We start from the raw sequence: 22,579 nt of genomic DNA on the forward strand, positions 1-22,579 counted from the left end.
TGTATAAAAAGCCCTCTTGCCCAGGCACCCTATGGCAGACCATACCATACCACGCCACACTACCCAGTGCCAGGGACTGTACTAGGGTTTACAATGGTTACATCACAACAGCTCTGTAAGTATATCATCCTCATTGTACAAATGCCACAGCAGAGGCTCAGAGAAGTGAAATAACTTGTCCAAGGTCACATGGGGAGGTGGACCCTGGTTTCGAAACCACACCCCTGTGACTCCAAAGCCCTGGCTCTCAGTGTTAGTCTTTAAATGCCCCCATTTCAGAAATAATAGCTAAAGCTGAGAAAGACACAATAAAGCCACGGTCATGTGAAAATCCATATTTACAAGGTGGATAAATCGTTCACATCGGAAACAACTTATTTACTTTGCAGACTCATTTACTCCAGGGTCACTTTAAATGGGAGTTCCCCTGATGCATTGAAAATATGATTTGATTTACAGATATTTGACTAGCACACAGAACTTTCCAAGAGTACATTTACTTCTTCAAAGAAGGTGGAGATAAAACAAAAAGGGCCTGTGCTGCCTCCACCAATACGACTTACTGCTCCCGCTGGAGACCTCTTTGTTCTTAAACCACTTTATTGACATACAAAGAGCTGTACGTATTTAACGTGCGACTTGACGAATTTGGCGTTTAGAGACTTCTTCCCCCAGATTCTTGGTCTGCTCCCTCACCTCTTTGAGGTCTTTGCTCAAATGTCACCTGAGTAGCAAGCTCCCCACCCCCATCCCCTGCCCCCGAAATGAGATCTGTGAGCAGAAGTTTTAGGAAAACACGAGGAAACCAAAAGAGATTTTTCCAATAATTACAGCAGAAGTTTCCCCAAACCACAGGTGTTCCAGATGGCAGGGTTTCCACGGTTGAGCGTTCTGTGGAGGTGAGTCTGAGCGTTGGTAGGGGCAGGTTGGGAGACCTGCAGGATCCTTTCTAACACTAAGATGGGGAATGCCTTTGATTCCAAACTGGAGGAACTTCCAGCTTGGTTCCTCCTGATACAGTGAACTCTTTCCCACCCAGGTGGCGTCCCTAGTTCCTCTGTGTCTCTCACCCTTGGCATCACATCCATCACCAAGTCTCACAGCTCAGCCTCCAGACCTGGTCCATATGTCCCCGCCGTGACTCAGCCTGAGCCACCACCCTGCGACCATGGCTGCTTCCACCACAATCCACACCATCCAGCAGGTGGTATGACCTTTCATAAAGTCATAAATCCCATCACTCCACTTCTCGATTTAACACCTCTGCCGTCTGCCCCCGGCACTCAGGAGAAAGCGCAGGCCCTTGCTTACAGCGTGCGAGGCCCTGTCTCCTCTGGCCCCTGGCCCTCTCTCACACCACCTGCAGCCTCTTGGCCGGGCACTGTCTGCTCCGGCCACATGACCTTCCCTCCCCTTGGGCCTGTCCACCTTCACTTCCCTCTGACCGCAACGCTTTCTGCTCAGATGTTCACAGGGCTGGTGACTTCTTGGCATTTGAATGCTAGCTCAAACGTCACCCCTTCAGGGAGGTTTTCCTGGTCACTAGTCCAGGCTGGAACTCCAGTTCCTCACTGTCACATTGCTTTCTTTTCCTTTCTTTAGGTGGCACTTACCTCTCCCTGAAGTCCTCTCACTAAGAGCAGAAGCCTTGCCCCCTTCCCTCGCCGCTGTCTCCCCACATGCCTCTCCCAGGGCCCGGCACAGGGCAGGTGCTCAGAAGCATTTGCTGAATGAATGAATCAATAACCTCCCCTCACCGAAAAACGGACCCAAGAGGATCCCAAGGGTTGTTTCAAGTCTCAATAATTGAACAGGATTAATTTATTTATCTGATTCCAGGACTTTCTCTCATCAAGGGAGCCGTTGTTATTCTTGATGGTTTTGATGATGTGGTGTCAGAATAAGAAGGGGCTGTTAAACCACCGTTATATTATCCCCATTAGATTTGCTCAGATCACGCAGTTTCCCTCTTGTAAAAAACAAAACGCTTCTGATTTACCCACGGGATTTCTCAGCACGTACAGCCGCCCTGGATGGAAATTACTGGGAAGGGACAAGCCGTGCATTAGGGAGCAGAGAAATGGGAGATTTAAGGGGTGTGGTTCTCAGAGTTGTGCTCTGGGGTCCTCCTGCTTCAGAATCATTGGCTCCTGGGCCCACCACAGTCCCACAGAATCACCCTTAGTTCCTCTGAGCAAGAACCACTTTCCCACCAGTTGCCCAGATTGTTCTGAGGGACCTGAGAGTTTGAGAGCCCTGCCTTAGAGAGATTTCTGAGGAAAGCAGGAGCAAAGGGCTGGGGTTGGGAGCCAGACGGTGAGTGCAGGTGGGAGGGAGGACAAGGGGGTGCCACTTGAATGAGGTCAAGGCTGGTCCAAGGAGAGCTGGGGAAGGCAGCTGCTGGCTGATACAGGATGAAAGACACCACCTCCCCTCTGCCACATACACCCAGGGCAAAAGCTCTGCCCTCCTTGTCGGGATCCCACGACTCACTGTGGGGCCACTGTAAAAGCAAGCTTACTATCCAGGTGGATAGAACTGCGAGATGATCTCATCGACAGCTGGGGAAATTGAGACTTGGAAAACAGGCCCAGTGAGGCCCCAAGCAGGTTGGCGGAGTCATCCTCTGGCTCAAGTAGAGCTCAGTCTAATCGGGTACAGGCCCACAGTGGGAAGGTCTGATAGGAAGTAGCAGGCCACAGGTCCTTCTGGAGCCTCAGTTTTCTCAGCTGACGAATGGGCATAATATTGGGTTGGTCAAAAAGTCCGCTCGGATTTTTCTGTAACATGGAAAAATCGAATGAACCCAATAATTCTGACAGTTGTCGAGCACTGACCGCGCCCCAGGCACTGTACTAGTGGTGAGCAAACACCAACCATTACAACAGCCCTGTGAGGCAAGGACTCTACATCTCCACGCTACAGACGAGGAAGAGGAGGCACCACCAGGCCGAGTCACACAGCTGGTAACAGCAGAGCAGGGATTCCAAAGCGACCAGTTAGGTTCCAGAGCCTGCAATCTCAGCCCCGTGCTCTACCGAGGCCGGAGCTGCTGGAAGAGCTTGTGTCTGTGACCTGGCCCACTGTCATCGGCAAAGCGCCTGGAGGTGCACGAGGCTGAGCTGGGTGGCTATCAAGGTGCCCACGGCGGCGGCACCTCACAGAACGAGGAGGAGTCAGTTAGACCTGGCTCAAGTTCTTGGTCACTTCCTAGTGTGCGAACTTAACCCCCCTGAATCTCGGTTCCCTCATCATAAAATGGGGACACTACCTGCTCTCGTCTCACAGACGAGGACAAATTGACAGAGCATGAAAGCTCGTAGCCCAAGATGTGACACTGGTAAAATAAGTGCTCTTTATTATTGTTTTGGAAACAGAATATTCCCAGAAAGAGGAACAGCTGCCCTCCTATAGGTATTTTCTGAGTTGTCAACGTCCTGTTAAAATAAGGTACCCCGCACTCCGGATGGGATTAGTTCTGTGCATCCTGCAGCAGGACTGCTTCCCCCCTTGATCTGAGCACCGTTCTCCTATTAATGCAGCCCAAGATCAGAGATCAAAGGATATACTCAATTCACTTGGGAGCTGCTAGTTAAAGGAACCCTATGAGAATACCATTTTCAAATGAGTAACTTTTTTAAAAAAATAAAGACAATGGACTCCCCTGGTGGCGCAGTTGTTAAGAATCCGCCTGCCAATGCAGGGGACGTGGGTTTGAGCCCTGGTCCGGGAAGATCCCACATGCCGCAGGGCAACTAAGCCCGTGTGCCACAACTACTGAGCCTGTGCTCTAGAGCCCGCGAGCCACGACTACTGAAGCCCATGTGCCTAGAGCCCGTGCTCCGCAACAAGAGAAGCCACTGCAATGAGAAGCCTGCGCACCACAACAAAGAGTAGTCCCCGCTCGCCTCAACCAGAGAAAGCCCGCTCGCAGCAACGAAAACCCAATGCAGCCAAAAAAATAAATTAAAAGAAATCCCAGGAAATTATTTAAAAAAGAAAAAATAAAGAGAATAATTATGTGAAAATTTCTGTTCTGTGATCCTCAGCTTTCATAAGTTAGATTTTTAAAAGGAGGGTCTACCCCCACCCTTCCCCTCACACTTGCCACTCTGCATAATTGGTGTGTCAGAAGATTGCCTTCACCTATCGTCTGGTTTGGACTGAAGTCCACAGACCCATTCCCAGGCCTTGGCAGGGTTTCACCCAGTCCTGGCTGGTGACAGGTGTGTGCTCTCTCTCTGTGTCTCTCTTAGGGGCACAAAGAATAATTTATTTAATGGGCGTCAGTGGATTAATGTCTTATTAATTTAAAATTTAGGGCAAAGTTGATGCTGAAGTGCCGTCAGCGTCATATACAGATGGCACAGGGGACCTTTCTCCAAGTGGTGGGTGACAGAGGCACCAAGCAGGTAAGCTAAGTGGGCTCCCAGAATGCATGACCAAGTTTGTCAAAGAGGCAGTGAGGGGGTGCAGGAATCTGAAAGGGCGGGGGGCAAGACTGTGGACCAAGGTGAGGCTAAGAGGAGTCGACAGAGGCAGACTGTGAGTCCTCAGGATGCCCTCAAAATGGCCCAGGAGCCCAGAGAGGTGAAAGTCCCCGAGTCCGACTTCCTGCTCAAGCTGCCGAAGACGGTGACAGGCTCTCAAGTGTAATGAGGGCAGAAATCAGCTCAGGTCCTAAGGCAGCTTTGCAAACTCAGATGCCCAAGGGTCCTAGCAGGTTTCCTGTGGGGGCTGGACAGACCCCAGGAAGTGATGTGACAAAGCAGAGCTGAGACCGATCCACGTAAGGGCCCGGCCGGTACAGCACGCAGGAGCATGCGCCTGACGTTGACAGAGCTTGTTCTTCGAGAGGTTTGATTTGTGTACGAAATTTCCTGATCTTTAAGACACTGGGTGGGCCAGACAAAGCCCCTTTGTGGGCAGGCACCACGGAGACCATGGGAGATAGACACACCCTCGGAGGGAAGAATAGCAACTGCCCACTTCCCCAGCCCCCAAGCCATGGAGCAGGTGGACACACACACACACACACACACACACACACACACACACACACACGCTCTACCTTCAGCTCCAGTTCGGTGTAAATCTGCGGTCGTAGCAGGCTGAGGAGGTAGGATGCTCGGGAGAACTTAAACCCTGAAAATGAATCGGATGAAGACAGTAACCAGGGGTCACCAGTGGTCACCCCCCATGCCCCTCACCCTCCTCTTTGGCTCACCTGGGATTATTTCCTCTGTGACAGCTGCACCCCCGATCACGTGGCGTCTCTCGAAGACTGCCGTGTTCACCCCCAGTCTCTGCAGGTATGCCGCCTGGGGCGGGGCACACAGGGCCCTCCCTTTACCCCTGGGGGCTGACCCACACTCTCAGGGTCCTCACCACAGGGCTGGCTCAAGCTGTTCCTGCCTCTGAGATGCCCTTCCCCCTGCCACCCATAAATGTTCACCCCACCCCCGAGATGTTCTCTAAGACCTGACATGATTGGTCCTGCCCCTCCACTTCCCAGCCCGAGGTGACCTTCCCTCCTGCAAGGTCCAGTGCCTCTGTGAACTCTTCATCTCCTGGGGAGGTGGGGTGGCAAGCCTCGCTCTCCTCACTGGCCTGAGGCAGGCAGCACGGTGAGCTTGCCTTACGAGTGCTGAGCCAGACCGCCCAGGTTCCACTCCTCTTTCTCTTTTCTGCTGGGGCGGCCTCAGTACCTAATCCATCCAGCCTCAGTTTCCTCATGTGCAAAAATGGGGCTGATGATAATAACACCCACTTTGACTGCTTCACGGGGTCACTGTGAGAATTCTCTGAGCTGGTCCCTAGAAGGGGCTTATACAGGGTCCCTGGCACATGGGACGTGTTCAATCAATGAAGCCATGATTATAGCACAACCTTATTTTGGGGAACAAATGATGCGGGGGGGCGGATTAACTTTTCTCTAGCACTTAGTGGAAAATCAATAAGTATTTGTTGAACGGAACTAGTCCTGAGTCTACAGACCTAAAATGCTGGTCCTCACACCACTGCAGCTACCACCCCCAAGGTGACAACAGGGATGGTGTAGCTCTAAAGGCAGACTTTCTAAAAAGTTCGCTTGGCTACTACAATGTGCCAGACACCGTGCGAGCATCATCTCATATAATCCACCCTAGAGGTAGGCACCGTGATTCTCCCCACTTCACGGAGGAGGAAACCGAGGCTCAGTGAGGCTAATAGCTCAGGATCACAGAACTGATGAGTAGAGGTGTCAGGAACTGAACCCGGGCGGTCTGGACCCAGAATCTACACTCCTGACACATCCTAACGAGAAAGGAGAAAAGAGCAGCCCAACATGACATTCAGAAGGTGGCCTGGCCCTCAGAGGTAAGCCCTGTTTCTCCCACTCACAATGATGACCGCAGACAGGGATAATCTAGACCACGACAAAATGGGACAGAGCAAGCCCACTTCACAATCGTGTCTAAGCACAAGCGAGACAGGGTCTACTGGGCCACCACAATACCATCTCTCTCGGCCAAGATGAGGGATGCTACGTGTGCAGTGACTGCTCTCCTCACCCTAGTCTCCCCTCCCCGCACACACGGTTACTGAGATGCCTGCTCACAGGGCTGCCCCCACTCTGACAGTATCCAATCTAGAGCCGACCCCTACCTCCTTAGGCTCTCCCCAGATCAGTCAACCGAAGTGCGTGTCCTAGAGTTAAGTTCCTCCTATACCTCTTATCCTGGGACGCCCCACGCTGTCCCCATGCTCACCATTTGTGTAAGGCTTTATGAGCTGGGTCCTTGGGGCACATCATCTATTCCCTTCACCTCAATTCGGTGAGGGTGGACATTTTAATTCTCATTTTACCATGGCTCAGAGAGATAAACTGACTCGCCTTAACCTTTGCAAATGGAAAGTGGCAGAGCTGGGGACAAACCCACGTTGGTATTAATACAAAATCAACGTTTTAAATTACTGATCGGTTGAGTTAAATAATGTCCCCTGTGAAATGTTCAAGTAAAACTGCTGTGTCAGGAAAAGTCTTCAGATTTAACACAGGTCTCCTGCCTCTCCATGTTGCTGAGCCCCCTGCATGGATATCCTAGAGCAGCCTCTGCTTCAGGAAGATGCTCCATGTTAGGCTTGTGGCCTGAAGCCCTGTAGCACACACTGTGGTCTCCGAGGGGTACATGGACTCTGGTCTGAGAAGCACAGCCTTAGGGTAACCCTGGCCTGGCTCAGCTTGGGACCCAGAAGCCACCTGTGCTGGGGCAGGGCCCCGCTTCCTCTTCTAGGTTGGCTTCCTCGCTGTCTCCAGGGCACATTTTGGACCGTGTATAGCTGCTGTGTTCCCCAGGTTGGTACCTGGCCTAAACCTAGCTGGGGAACATGGGGTCTGTACACAAGGACAGCCCACTACCTGGAGTCAAAGGCCCCCCAGCCCCAGTTACCTGACCCTGCAAGCTCCAACCTGCCTCCCAGGCTATGCCCATTACACACTTTCCCAGCTATTTATCACCTTGCTTTTGAAAGGTAATGGGGGAAACCTATGAGCATTAAGGAGAGGAGAACAAGGGAGCCCCTGATATCCTCCTTAGCAACTGCAGATGTCCATTCGAGCCAGCCGCTGGTCAGCACCAGGGCGTGAGGACTAGCCGGCCTTTCTTTCTCCCCCTCGGCATTCACCCTGTGGCTTCCTTACACTCCTGCTGAGGGCCACACACCCAGGGACCAGTGAAGCGGGGCAGAGCGGGAGGGACTCACAGCCACCAGCCCGTTGTGTCCTGCAACGAGAAGGAGGAGGGGGGAGGAAAGCGACAGTGGTCAGCGGGCAGACAGACACATTCCTTGAGGAGTGTGGCCACCCACCCCTGTCACCATGTCCATGAAGATCCTGGAGAGGTGGCAGAACTTGGGGGACCCCCTCACCTGTACCTCGATGTTGGAACAGCATCTAGCTCAATGCTGTAAGACACCAGTCTTTGGGGAGTCAGAAAACCCCGGTTCTTGCCCTGAACTGAAAAAAGTCCTGTCACCCTGGCTTGGCCAGTGGCTCATGCTGGAGTGGGGACAAGGAGAAATCCACAGTCATTAGTTGAAAACTATCCCACGAAGCCTCGCATTGCTGGGCTTCTGGCACTTGGGGATGAGTGGGTGACTGTCAGAGGGAGTGTGACAGTTGACTTAGCAGGGAAGAGAGGGAGGCGAGGCTGTACGATGATGCCAGACGTCCCTGGCTGGCATGGAATCACCAGCCGTCTGGGTGAGCGCTGGTCCTGTGGACAGTTGCTGCCAGGCATGGCTTGTTGTGCCCAAGCGTGGCTCACAACAGTGCCCCAGAAGGGGCATCTTTGTCAATTCCTAGTGTTCCCCAAATAAAACAGGAACAGCTCAAAATGAATGAAACACATACGGCTTTGACGTGCACTAGAGTAGCTCAGCGTGCTTCAGGGGTGCCAGCTGACTGGGCAGATTTGTCTACTATAGAGTTTCTTTCCAAAAATTTTAGGCAGGCTGCCCCTGGGGTAGGAGCCCTGAAACTTGGCTTGGGATCCGATGTTCCACACCAAGCCCACTGCTAGCAAGTGCCTCTCCAGCTCTGAGAAGCTTCAGGATCACATGAGAACTCGAGTAAACACCGATTCCCCAACCCCTCCCCAGAATCTACTCAGCAGGTTGGGGGCGTGGACCAGGATGTACTTCACAGAAGCTCCCCGTCATTCTGATGCAGGTGGTCTCAGACCCACAGGCCGAGCACATGGGGCCCTGGGGTTGGGGCCTCCCCTTTCCTTGGTCTCAGAATAAAATGCAGCAGCTGGAGAAGTCCTCGATGGGCGGAGAACGGGCCCTGGTTGCTTTCAGGGAGGGGGGCCAGGCCTCCCCTGGGACACATGGGACATGCTTCTCTTTGGTGGTGGGACGTCACTCTGAGTCTTCAAAGATGCCAGAAGGTAACTATGTTCTCTGAGTGCCAACCTGAACCCAGCGTTGACTCTAATAAAAGTCTCAGCCATTAAACTGACAAACATCCACAAATAGGAGGCAGCAATGACCCACATGATGGATTTCTCATGGCTGAGTTGGTTTTGTTTTACATTTTCCACATAAAGACCTGCCAGAATTTTCTAGGTCATTGAGCCAATTTATCATCCATTAAAGGAATCTCTGAAACGGAGTTTTTTAAACCTCTTTGACCGTGATCTGAGGAAGAAATGCATTTTACTCTGTGACCTGACACCCCCACACACAAATAAATGTATTTCACAGAAACAAAAGTTTCAGGAACTAATATTAAATCATCATGTGATAAGCATGTGATGATCTACTTGATTACATTTCATTTAAAAATTCTGATTGATATAGTACTATTTTTAATATGTTTTTGATAATTTTCTTAAGAAAGTTTCAAAAATATGATGGAAGGGAATCATGAATGGATGGATTGCAGCCTGAAATTTGGAAAGCCCTGCTCTCAAATACATATGGCAAATTAAAGGCAGACTGTCCTGGGCTCATTCTGGCTTCTGCTGTCTTCCTCACATGTAAAAACAGAGGGCCTGCCGGACCTGCAGTGTTGAAGGGAGGATAACCAGTAATGCAGGGAAAGCACCTGTCCCTTAGCAGACAATAAAAGGTAGCTGCCTTTTAATCAGCGCTGATCATAAATCTCGGAAAACTAATAAAAGCTTCCAGGCAACAAAGTCCAGTTCAGTCAACACATGTAAGCCCACAAATGCACAAACAGACCTCAAAGGGCAAAGGTCGAGGATCCAACAGCCCAAGTTCCTCTGCCCTCCCCCACTCCCCTACCCCTAGTCCTGGCCGAGCCTTCCTGTGGCTTCTGGTGACCTCTCCTTTCCCCTTGAAGGAGTCTTAAGCTGTGGGCTCGGGCTCAGCTTATCTCCAGGCCAGACTGCAGGGTTCCTTATGCAGCAGGCACGGGGCAGCTCTGGAGAGAAGCTGCTCTGAACGTGGGTTCTTGAATGTGTGGGCTACAGATGCCTCCATCAGATCCATTCCAAGTGTTGGTTAGATGTGCTGACTTCCTTAGAATCCTACTCACCAGGTAGGGGGTCCAGGAGCTGCATTTTAACAAGTTCCTTGGGTCATTCTTAGGCAAAGTTAGTCAAATGACTAAATCAGGGTCCTCTTTTAAGGTGGCTCCCAGTGTGGCTTCAGGGAGCAGAGATAATCTTTATCTTAGAAGATGCCACTGTGTTCCTCACTCAGGCTGGAAATGCCTTCAAACCAGCAATTAGAGAAGCAATGTCAAAGAAAAACTCAGGCCTGAGACTCACACACTTGTGGCAATTCACCCAGGTATCTATCTGGGGACCTACGATCAACCCTCTCTGCCAAGAGACAGCAGGGCTGGGCTGTCGCCAAGGGCAAGAAAGGTGGGAGGCACTTCCACTTCCGGAGCCCAGTCAGGGGGGCTGGAGCAGGAGTCCCCCAGCCCTGGAAGTTGGTGAGATAGTTGTCAAACGCAGCCCCTGGTAAAAAATTAAATCACATCAACTTACAATGAAATAATTATATTAAAAACAAAGGTAATAAATACTCAAAGCTTGTCACTTCCTAATTGTTTTACTTTGCTTTAACGGTTGGCTATGCTTTCACGGTTATTTACCTCTATAGACCCATAGAGGGGCCATGCTACATGACGATCCTTGGCTGCATCTCTCTCCCAAATCCACCTTTGGTGACATCATATTGGTAACTTTGAAAAAGGCCATAGTAGGAGTATTCACACTATGGAAATCTGCAGACATTACACACCAGGGCTTGAGTTATTATGTTTTCGGTTGTTAGACTTAAGAAAGTGATGGAGAACCTGCTAATAAAGTAGATTAAACTTGTGTCTGTAACTATTACATTGTGAAATGGTGCAAAAAATTGAGGAACTGTTCTTCCAGTGTTCGAAAAACATTATCTGATTGAGCAAAGTCATTCCCGTCGTTGAAGAAGGAGTGACGTTCAGACATAAATCTTTGTTTCACTTTCTTTCTGCTGTTTAAATAAAAATATCAAACAACATTCTTCTCAGAACTATTTTCATTTGTCAAATTGCAGCCACAGGTTGGTTACTGAGTTTGGCAGAAGTCACAGGTACTTGGTAAGAACAGATTGGCTACCTGGAATTTACAGTATTGTGTATATATATGTATATATATATATATATATATATTTTGCGGTACGCGGGCCTCTCACTGCTGTGGCCTCTCCCGTTGCGGAGCACAGGCTCCGGACGCGCAGGCTCAGCGGCCATGGCTCACGGGCCCAGCCGCTCCACGGCATGTGGGATCTTCCCGGACCGGGGCACGAACCCGTGTCCCCTGCATCGGCAGGCGGACTCTCAACCACTGCGCCACCAGAGAAGCCCAGTATTATGTTTTTTATCTGCAAAACTGTGTGCTACACTTCTTTTACTTCCGTATTTATAATAAACTTACGTATGGATATATATGCGCACATTTTCCCTGGAGAGGTGACTAGTAAACATTGGCCAGCACACGACTGCTCTTTGTAGGGGTAAAAATGAAGAAATGCCCAAACAGGGACACAGCTTTAAAGCTGTGTGATGAGCATGTCCTTCCAGGCCTGTCATGGTCGCTCTGTATAAACCCAGTTGGAAATAATGTCAGAAGCTGAAATTGGGGCTCTGTGTGTGAGTGGAAGGCCCGGAGGAAAGGCAGCCTGGTCCTGGCCTGCAGCCTCACACACTCGCAGTGGAATCAGGTGCCCTGCAGCCTGGGGCTCAGCAAAGCATAGCAGGGTCACTGCAGCAGGTCTCCCACGTGCCCAGGCAGGCAAGGCAACAGGGGCTGTCACCCTCTGCGCGTAGGCAGGAGAATCTCTAGGACTCATTTCTATTTTTTACTAACTCCCCTTTATGGAGCAACTGCAGTGTCCTCAGGGGTGGGGTGTCCCAGGGGTCAGGTGGTGGTGACCAGAACTCAGGGCACTTGGGGCAGCTGGATTTCATACTTCTTGTCCCAGGGCTCTTTCCTTCCAAACCTTACGTACCATATGCTTTCCAAGAGTATGGTGGCAACTAGCTAATTTCACAGGAGATACGTGGAAACCCCTGAATTCACCTAGTCCTCCCTGGTCATTCTAGATGGGAAGACTCAAGCCCAGAGAGGGCAAGAATCTGCCCCAGGCCACACAGTGAGTCAACAGCAAAGCCAACCCCAGAACCCCGGCATCTGCTCGCAGACAGGTGGGCTTTCCACACCAGCACCTGCTCTCATCCCAACTCCTGGCCAGCTTGTGCCAGAGTAGAGGGACGCGAGGGCCTTCTGAGCAGGGCTGCCCTTCAGCCCCTCAGCTCCGGCCCAGCCCACTTTACCTGCTCCTATTACCACTGCATCGTACTCCGGCTTCAGACGTCCCCTGGCGTCGGAGTGAGCTCGTCTCAAAGCGGGGTGGGGAGAGGCACCCACGGCCCTGCGGAGCCCTCGGCCACATGCAGCCATTTCTGCCCGGGCTAGGCCAAGAATTTGCTTGCAAGCAGCTTTTCGTGCCTCTCCAGGCAGGGGGAGGAGCAGGGAAAAAGCAGGAAGAGAGGAGGAGCTGCAGCCCAGCTGCCGTACTTGGCCCTGGGCCATGACTAAACAGGGGAGGCTGAGCTGCCCACAGCCCAGCCTGACCCCGTCCACACCCGGCCGAGTCGCGGGAGGTCGCCTGTTAACCAGGCAGAAGTCCTGCACCTCCAGGCCCCCAGAGAGTAACCACCGTGCTGCTAATTCTCTAGGGCTCCTGTGTGCCAGGCCCTGTGCTGACCACAGTCGTGCAGCCCCTCGTGTAAGCCCCAGACGAGGGGCACTGAGGCTCGGAGAATGTGCGTGTGTGTGTGTGAGCGTGCTAATGAGTGTTCCAAAGGTCCGTCTCCTCCCCTGTGCTGTCCTGCTTCTGGTTAAGGAATTAAAGGTCCCGGATGAGTTGGGGGTGGGAATCCAAGTAAAGAGAGGGACTTGGGTCAGACTCTGCTCCAGCTTCCCGTCCCTCCGGCTTGTAGGGGGGTAACAGCTCTATGCCCACAGCAGGCTCAGGGACCCGCTGCCTGAAGGCCTCTGGGGCAGGCCCTCCGCACTGCCGACACCAGGGCCTCAGCAACACTGCGGCGGGGGCATCCGCCCCTGGGGCCCCCAGAGAGCCACACGTCCTTGCTTAAACGCCATCCAAATACTTAAACGCCGTCCACTTCTCAGGCTGCCGCACAGCTGGAAAGGTCTGGGGGCCAGTTCAGTCCTCGTGATTTTGGGGGTTCACCTTTTTCTTTTGAAGGCCTGAACATTTCTCTTCTGTGTTTTGGTACGTTTCCCATTTTCCAAGAATCCTCAAGGATTAAAGACCGCATCATAAATATCTTTGGCTTAGTGCTTACTATCCTCTGGCCTGTCCTGAATTAGGAGCCTCTTTCGCTCCCTGCCCATTGGTCAGGACATTCCCCGTATAGGAAAAAGCACCCTAGGGGCTGGGAGTTTCTGTACTGCTCTGACATCTAGAAACCCGTTATTAGAAGTTCATCTCAAAATTAGAAGAGTATGTGGAAAGTCGCTTCTGGGTAAGAGGGACTTCCGGGGACACTTCTACCCTCGAATCAGACACCCCTCCACACGCCACGTAAAGTTTACACCGTGTGTGTCTCTGCTAAAATCCGAGTCAGCATCTTCCCTCCAGTGTTATTTATAATATTGAAAAACTAGGGGGACTGGTTAAACTAGACGTGTCACAGCATGCAGCTGCTAAAAGTGAAGGGAAAGTATTAGGTGACAGGAGTGAGGATCCTAAACAGCAGTGGGCTTCTACACTTAGTCTTCCCCTTCTGCTCCTCTGTACTTTCCCGATCATGTCATAATTCCTGTCCATAAAGTCACGATATTAAGGAGAAAGGCAGTCCCAGTCACCTCGTGACTCTGTCCCTCACTGCCACCTTCTGCGGACTTCAGCCCGCGGTGTTGGTCTAGCTCCTTCAGTATCTCTGTCCCGGTAAGCTGTTCACTTAACAGGAAAGATCAGTGTGCTCTTATGAATTTCAGCTCAAGACTGAAGGCACGGAAGGCCTGGCCGCTGTCTGGTGTCACACGCAAACCCACCGCCTCGCTGCGCTGAGTACTTCTGCCTCCTCACTTCCCTCTGTCCCAGCTGTGGCCTCTCGGCCCCAGAGCAGTGGATGCTCCCAAGTCCCAGGGCTCTGACGGCCTCTTGTCCTTGTGTCCGTTTGGGGGGGACTTTCAGGTTAGAGGAAGGGCTGTACCCCTGGGGCAGTGCTCTCAACCCAGGGCACACCAGGACCCCTAGAGAAGCTTTGGAAAACCTTAAAGCCTGGGATCCACTGGACCGAGTGACACGAATCTCTGCGGCGAGGCTGGGGCAAGAGGCAAGAACCAAGAAGGGCACAAAGAGGCCACCGAGAAGGGCCAGGGGCTTGAACAGTAACAATAACCATAACCAGCATTTATTGAGTGGCTGCCACAGCCGGCAGCCCCACGACCATCCTGAGAGACAGGTGCCGTCACTCTGAATGTGGGGAGACAGGCTGAGAGGTGGGGAAACCTGCCCAGAGCCGCAGAGGGGGCGTGGCAGAGCTGGAGTTCAACCCAGCCAGGAGAGCTCCTTTCACCTGGGGAGGGAAACAGCTTCCTGGGAAGCTTTCTCTATTCTGAGAACAGCAGACACCCACAGGCTGTGGGGACTTCCTTTGTCTCCTAGGGGTAAACGGAGAGGCAGATCCGAAAGAGGGGCTGTCCTGGGTCTAAGCTCACAGCCACTGCTGTTCTAAAGAGACCAAAGAAACCCTCTGGCCCTCCTCTCCCTTCAGAGGGAAGGATCTGGGGGTTTGCTCGTTACCCGGAGTGGAGACTGGTCTAGGTGGAGTTTCTTTAAGAAACTCTAGGGCCGCCCTGGGGACTGTGCCATCCTCAGGAGGCTGCCGTGCACAGGAGGCGGCTCTCACCACAGGCATGTCTGCAAGCCAGGTGGGCCTGGAGAACGGGTGCACGGGCAGGTGCACGGGGGCAGCCCACCCTGGCCTAGAGCAGGGGGACACGGGAGGCCTCGCCCAGGCGCCGGGCCAGCTCACCGGCCTGCTGCACCAGCACGTCCGTGGGGATGACCGACAGGTGGAGGGTCAGCAGCTCACGGCACCTGACAGCCTCAGCCGGGTGGCCCTTGCTGTAGTAGCGCAGGAGCTTCCTGGGGGAGGGAGGGGGAAGGAGGACAGGATTCAGGAGGGAGCCAGGCCAAGGGGCCTTCCCGGCACTGCACAGGTACAAAGTCACCTCACTAGGCCCCGGCACCGGGCCAGAGGCCTTCCCTGCCCCTCGCTGACCCAACCTTACAAGGTTCAGCCCCAGGCTGCCACGGCCCAACCCTCTGGGTTCCTGATCCTGGAATGGGGTCCACTAGATGGCAGGGCCCCATCTATGGGGCACACAGAGCCGTCAGAGAAGGTCTTCAGGAGCCCAGCAGAGATGCCTGCAAATGCTGCCTCGATGTGCCAGCAGGAAGAAGGGCAAGAACCCCAACAAGCGCCCCACTCTCTTCCTCTCGCTGAATGCCTGGCTGTGAGGAGCTTCTAACAAGGGGAGACAGGCTCAGGGGGACATTCCTGAAGGACGGGCTGCACACTCTGTGGGGACTGGCACTGATCGCCCATCGTCTGTTCCCCTCTGTGCCCAGGGCCTGCTGGATCGGCATCACCTGTAGTAGTCTCCTCCCAGCATGCCGACAGGAGCCGAGTCATCGGACAGGACAGGCACCTCGATGATCTGGAGTTTGTACCCCTGGGGAAGGAGGCAGGGCGTCTTGAGTGGGGAGGCGGTGGGTGTAGGGGGAAGAGCATGGGCTTGAGCCAGACACTCGGTCTGAGGCCTGGATGCTGCCTTGATCAATGGCATGAGATTTTCAGAGAATGGGTGGAGGGGCCTGAGCGCAAACGGGACCTGAGTTCTGGGTGCCAGCCAGCTGGGCTTAGCTGTCAGCTCCACCAGGGACAAGAAGAGCTGGAGACACAGACTGAACAGAATCCAGGAGAAAAGGATCCAAGAGTCACAGGGAAAGAAAGCATTTCAGGACTGCCCTGCCCTGGGCTGGCCACACCCACCATCTCGTTCTCGAACCACAGGAAATAGGAGCAGTAGAAGTCCCCCTCGCGGGACAGCAGCGTGGTGTAGCCCTTCTGCAGGTATCTGCGCGCCAGCTGGATCAGAGACCAGACCTGGGGAGAGGAGACAGTGCTCATCTCTGCAGCCTGTGGGGCGGCCCTCTCTCCACGGCAAGGGCTGGGCTCAGGTTCTCAAATCCCGAGGGGAGAAAAGCACTCAGAGGAGGAGCTCCTGGAAGGCCAGGGGCCTCTCCTGCTCATCTTCTTCCTTAGTGTCCGGGCCCAGCCTTGGCTCAAAGCAGGAGCTTAATAATAAATGGATGATGGATAGATGCATGGATGGACTACCCACCCCTCCAGTTACTGTGACGACAAAATATACATATAAACACTTTATGTACCTTTACCATACACACAAGCCATAAAGAGTAGATTCATCTTTCAGGCCAGAACAGAGCCGGGGACTTAAGAGAAGACGAGGGAGGGGGTGGCCCCCTGCAACCCTCCTGCTGTTGAGGGCCAGCCACTCACCTGGGCCCCTCAGGACTGAGGATCTCTGGCACAGGCTCTATGCCAGAAAGTTGCTGGAAAAGTGTTTGAACGCACAGAGTGCCCTGGTCCAGGAACGTCCTCTGCTCCAGGGCGAAGTCTGAATGAGGGCTCACCAAGGGCACCGACGGGAACACAGTGACCGAGGGACAACGTGCCTCAGATCCCCTCCGCGAGATTCTCCTGCCTAATTCAAGGACTTCTGACGCTGCCTGTGAACTGCCCTAGGGAAGCTGGCAGCAGGGGCAGCTCTGCTCCCCCACCTCCCAGGGCCTGGAAAGGCCTCCTGCACTCTCACCAAAGAGCTTAGAAAAAGCTTAGCAGCAGGCATACAGGAGCTACTCCAAACCTGCCCACAACACAATGTCTAATGAAACCTGCCAACAAATACACGGGTTTGCTCTGTTTTTCAGGAAAGCAATTCGACAACATGTATCAATAACCTTAAAAACACTCCTTCCATTTGCCTTTGTAATTCCATTTCTGGGATTCCATATTGAGAAAATAATCAGAGACGAGGACAAGGATGTATGCCCAGAGGCATGTGCCGCAGAATTACTTACAAGCGCAAGAGCCTGGGAACAATCTAAACGTTCAACCAAGTACATGACGTTATGTTCACATGATGGACTATTGTGGAGCTGATGATAATCACGTTGATAAAGAATTAATGACATGAGGAAATGCACCAGATACAAAGTGAAGTGAAAATGTGGTAAACACACTGCTTACACAGAATGATCTCAACTATAACCAACCGCACGAAAAACAACGAAAAGAAATGTACCAAGATAACCCCAACTATCTCCAGAAGGAGATGAAGATGCCGGGAAGGACGGTACCAGGAAATGCTCAACCAACTCCAGCTGCGGTCTGTGCCACACGCTGTGTTAAGTATATTACACGCATCATCTCATACACTTACCATCTCTGCAGCAATTCTATGATGTCACTAGAGTTACTATCCTCTTCTACAGATAAGAAAACTGAAACTTAGACTTCATAATACCCCAGCTACACAGCTAGTGAGGGGCAGAGCTGGGTCTCCAACGGGCCTTTTGTCAGGATCTTGTTTTAACCATTATTATACACCTTATTTGTATACACAATGTATATGAAAATGTATAGTTTTTCAGAAAGTGGCAGAGGTCCTCTGTTCTCCCCACCAAAAATACTAGCTTGCTATGAAGATGAATCAAAGAAAAGGACCCCTGGAGACTGTTTCCTTCGTAGAAACCACCTAGTTTTACATTCTGATACTCAGGTTGATTAACCCGTGTGTCTTCTTTCTGTTTCAGTGAACTCAGCCAACACTTATCGGGCACTTATTTATGCCAGGCACTGAGTTAGGCCCTGGCCATTTCCTCCCCTGAACTCGCTGCCCAGACTCTGCTGCTCCAGGCACATTGACACACCCGGGAAGGTGGCCCTGAGTGCCGACCGGCATCCTGGGGTGACGAAGATGGGCAACTATTCTTAGGAGCCTGAAGAGTTGGGTGCAGACACCAGGAAGAGTGCCATGAAGGGTTCTGGCGGGGGTGCTCAGGGCCTCCTGGGAGCCCGAGGGCGGGGGCTAGTCCTCTGGGCAGGGGTCAGCACGCCCATCTGATGCGTGAGGAGAGGGCCCAGGCCAGGCCAGGTTACCTTGGTTCTGACGAAGGTGGCCAGGGGCCCCCTGCCCAGCTCTGACGAAGTCCTTTCAGTGCTGCTGAGGGAAGGGGCCACCATCTGGCCGGTGGTGCGGTCCACGTAGATGAAATGCACCAGGCCGGGGAAGTCTTCCAGGTAGGTGAGGGTCTGAGTTAAGGTGCTTGTTAAGCCAGAACCAGGGAGGGAGCTCCTCTGTCCTCGACCTAGGCTTCCAGCGAGGCCCGCCACCCGCCCCCAGGATCCCCCCCTTCCCCAGGTCTCTCTTTACTGTCGAATCCCGAACCCTGAGAAGGTCTAAGATGCAAGTACAATGGATCCTTGGCTCTGGCACATCTAATGCAGGGAGTTCTGGTCCCAACAGGAACATGGTATGCTCATGTTTTACCATTTTCATGTGGGATGAGTTTAAATAATACACAGGCTGCGGCTGGTATGAGAGCAGAGCTATAGAGCTGAAGAGTGAGGCTAGCTGGCCGCCCACCCACCCGCCTCACCGTGATCCTGTTCACCTCTACACTTCATCTCCAGAGGCTGGAACGTTCCCATCTGAGAGGAAGGGCAGTGGCTGGTGGCTAGCAAGGCCTTCTCACCTATGCACTCAAGACCGAAGTCTCCAGAGACAGGAGGCCACACCCTTTAGAGATTTTAATACAGAAAAAGCTGTTTCATATAAAGTTCCAGGGAAAATCAGTATTTGGTAAAATTAGTTCTGTAATAAAAGGATAAGTCTTGGAGGTGGCTTTTCAAATGGGGACAAATAAACACATTTACTGCAGGCCTTCTCAGAGCCTTCACGTGCCACTGTGTACTGTGACCTCTAAGAAGGAGGACGTGGCCACTCAAACCTACCCAACCCCAGGCCCCTGCCCCTCGTGGGAGACCCACTGCCACTTAGCTGGCTGGACAACACCGACATAAACGATCCCAGGGCTCTCAGAAGTAATCATGGGAGAGCAGGAATTTCTGAAATTCCAGCTGTGGAGTGTTCCTACAGACAAGACCCCTGGGACACTACCTCCTATCATTTTTCTTCAGAGAAAGGAAGCTGAGGTGGTGAAATATATGCGCTTTCTCCCCAAAGCCGCAGCCCTTCAAGTGAGTGGGTGGAGGAGGCAGGTAGTCCCGAAAGGCCTCCTCAGGGCCAGCCATCAGGATATGACACCATGGTGACATTCCTCCTGCTCTTCACCAACAGAAAGTCCTTCCAGTCTGCCAGCTTTTCTCTGCCGAGGAAGCAGGGGGAACAGGGCTGGGGTCAGGTGCGCCCCAGCTCCTGCCCTGGCCGCCGAGGGGCCACACCGACACTTACTGCATGAGCGTCTGGACCTGGTCCTGCAGGTGCTGGGGCAGGGAGGGGCCTCCCCGGCCCGGAGCCGTGGTCAGGAAGCTGAGCCGGTAGATGGCGCAAAGCTGCCTCTTCAGCCTCCCGCATGCCTGGAGCAGCCTGGGCACAGAGAGGTGAGATGTCACAGCTGGAAGGGCCCTAGGAGGGCACGCCCAGGATGGTACCCCATCCCCTGTGATCACCCTCCTCCTGGACTGACATACAGCACAGCTGATGCCCCACACCCTGGCCCTCACTGAGCCAGGAGGCAGCTTCCCAGTTTTCCCCCAGTGTGTGCTCTGAGCACTTAGAACCTCATCCAACCTCATGGTTTATTTTATGGAGAAACAAGGGGCAGTGACTCGCCCGAGGTCACACACTGAGTCCGTGCTGGAGCTGGGCCTCTGCTGGCCGTGTCGGGCCTTCAGGCCCTGCTCCTCAATCTCTGTCCTCTCTGCTCCCAGCCTCCCCTCAGCATCCGTGGGCTGGACCCGCCCTCCCAGGACCCCCTCTGTCCTCAGAAGCGCCTTCCTGAGCATCCTCTCCCTCTGGGCCTGGAGGAAACTTGCTCCTCTGTCCAAACGACTCCCCCCTTGACCTCAGAGCCCACCACTCACTGCCAGGATGATCCGGGCTCACTTCTGGAGAAGGCCTTGGTCTTGAACTCCAGCCAGGTGCTCTGTAAGGAGGACAGGTGACAGGCAGCTTCCTGACAACATTCCCACAGCGAGGTCCAGGGGACACCCTACATTGTGCTCTGAAAGGCTCCAAAAAGGTCCCCTGCCTCCATGGCTTATTTAGGCCCAGCACACACCTGCCATCCACAGCCAAGCTAGGTCTCTGGCAGGTCCCCCAGCACCCTGCACCCCACTGTACACCAGGCTACTCATTGAGCAGGCGTGTATTTAAAGAGCAGTCTCTGTGTGCCAAGTACCAGGCTCACTGCCTCGCTGGCAGATACCGTAAACCAATGATGCCAGAGTGACAGGTAGGCGCCTCAAGGGAGGGGCGGACGCAGGCAAGAGCTGGGGTGCTGACGCCCCTCAGGGGAGCTCTGCATCCTAACACGTGCTCACTGGAGTGTGCTGGGCATGGAGAGATGCTGAGCGCTGCGGACTGACTGGTAATTTGCGTCTGGGCTTCAGTTGGCTGCTCTGCCTCTTCTAATCCCTCTGCTCGTTTTCAGACCAGTGCAAACTCCGTGCACAACGAATCTCAGTTCCTTGAGCCCTGCCAGCTACACGAGTGGCCTCAGATCTCAGCCCAGTGTTCTACCCTTGAGAGCTCCCCCTGCAGGCTCCGGCCTGGGCTGTGCCCCGTTTCCTGCTCTGCTTGCGCACTGTCCCAGGGTCTTGGCCTCATCTCCCAACCTGGGTTCTACGCCCCCTGTGGGTGCAGCGGCCTCCCTGTGTCCTGCACGTCTGAGACCAGCCAGGTGGTGAGGGGTGTGGCAGGCAGACCACTGGCCGTCGCTGAGCCCTCGAGTTGGGCTCTGGCTCCACTGCTCACCAGTCCAGTAACTTTGGCCAAATCACCACTTATCTGAGCCCGGGTTTCCTCATCTGAAAAATGGGAGCTATAACTCGTCACACAAGAACGTTTTGGAAATGTCAAGTGCCACTGCTGTAAGTTTCTGTTTCTGTTTCCTAATGGGGGAAACAAGGATCACAAGCCCACGGTGGGGTGGGGCAGGGCCCCTCACCTGGTGTGGACAGAATGGGCCCTGCCCCCTCTCCCTAAGGTGGGGTGTCCAGGGCTTGCGTCTCACCTGAAGCTCTTGCCCACCTCGATTCTTGACAAACTTGTCCATCCTCTGGCGTAGGTCCCCCATGAGGGGGTGGGACCGCAGGGCACTCCCGGCCTCCTGCCCCTCCTTCAGCTTCTTCTCCAGTAGAGAAAACCCATCCAGCAGCTGGTACAGGGCCAGGGCCAGGGCCGTACTGGGGCTCTAAGGTTAGGAGAGCAGGGCAGGGCAGACAGGGGCAGCCATGGGGCGGGCATCTAGGCTAGGGCGTTGCCAGGGCAGGCAGGAGTGCTCGTACCTTGGTCAGGAGCACCATGTTGATGCCTGGCCACAGCGGCAGGCAGTACATGGTGTGGGGCACCATGGGGCAGTAGCTCTCTTTCACGGTGGCATCCAGGAAAATCCTTCTGGGGCTTGAGGGTCCTGGGGAGCGAGGGACCAGCGTTTGGAGGGTGTCCTCAGCCATCTGCGGAGGAAGAGGAGCTGTCAGCGGGAAGGGGTGAGCAGCTGTCTGGCCTCCTCCCCACATCGGGTCCACCCACGGCTGCCCACCTGCCATCCTCCCTGTGAACCACGAGGCATAAACTTTTCTAGCCCCAAGAAATCCCAGTTCCTAAATCCCTGCGCTCTGCTGCGGCTGCCCTGGCAGCTCCCGTCCTGCTGCCCCTCTCTCTCTCAACATCCTCGGGGCCCTTCTGCCGGGAGTCAGGACTGGATACCACACGGGGGTAGCGGGTGGTAAGAAGGGACGAGAAAGGTGGGAAAAGCAGCCGGCGTGGGGTGGCATGAAGGGGAGGCGGCTCCTCTACAGCTTTCTGTACACGAAGCATTTAAAGCTGATTAACACCTGTCATTTCACCACCTTCAGGACATCCTGACAGTCATTCCAGGGGGGCAAGTGGGGCATAACAGGGCTAAACAAGCAAGACTCCAGCCTTACGAGGGCTCTGAGTAACAAAGTCTTTACGGGCAAAAGCAGAGAATTAAGGAAATCATTAGGGATGCCACAAAAACTTCTCTATAAGGAAGTCACTGTAGTCTTACGATAACAGCAGAAGACTCCATACAACACACTGGTTGTTCCAGGAATTTGCTAAATAAATAATAACATACGCATGCAATGCACTCTCAACAGTCTTGTTAAGAACCACACTGCTGAGGAGGGCCTAGTTAATGGGAAAATGCTCAAAAACAGAAAGAATAATGGAGACTAGAAGGA

General features: G+C 53.4%; 1 protein-coding gene across 11 annotated transcripts in view; it reads right to left on the reverse strand.

Moving 5' to 3' along the window:
• PYROXD2 (pyridine nucleotide-disulphide oxidoreductase domain 2) overlaps positions 1-22,579 on the reverse strand; it is a 49,111-nt gene that overhangs the window by 13,555 nt on the left and 12,977 nt on the right. For 6 of the 11 annotated variants that reach the window (XM_032607624.1, XM_032607618.1, XM_032607621.1 and 3 more), the window contains 12 exons: positions 21,659-21,826; positions 21,385-21,564; positions 20,234-20,295; positions 19,602-19,736; positions 19,450-19,515; positions 18,287-18,431; positions 16,094-16,207; positions 15,691-15,773; positions 15,071-15,183; positions 7,747-7,766; positions 5,228-5,321; positions 5,072-5,145 (listed from right to left, as the gene is read on the reverse strand). In XM_032607624.1, the coding sequence (XP_032463515.1) occupies positions 5,072-5,145; positions 5,228-5,321; positions 7,747-7,766; positions 15,071-15,183; positions 15,691-15,773; positions 16,094-16,207; positions 18,287-18,431; positions 19,450-19,515; positions 19,602-19,736; positions 20,234-20,295; positions 21,385-21,564; positions 21,659-21,826 (1,254 nt within the window). Of the gene's footprint in view, positions 1-2,627; positions 2,781-5,071; positions 5,146-5,227; positions 5,322-7,684; positions 7,767-9,394; positions 10,476-10,612; positions 10,745-12,334; positions 13,344-15,070; positions 15,184-15,690; positions 15,774-16,093; positions 16,208-18,286; positions 18,432-19,449; positions 19,516-19,601; positions 19,737-20,233; positions 20,296-21,384; positions 21,565-21,658; positions 21,827-22,579 lie in introns of those variants that run through there. The other 5 variants (XM_032607626.1, XM_032607623.1, XR_004346112.1 and 2 more) reach the window with 5 other exon arrangements.

Source organism: Phocoena sinus, chromosome 16 (assembly GCF_008692025.1).
Source record: "Phocoena sinus isolate mPhoSin1 chromosome 16, mPhoSin1.pri, whole genome shotgun sequence".
NCBI lineage: Eukaryota > Metazoa > Chordata > Mammalia > Artiodactyla > Phocoenidae > Phocoena > Phocoena sinus.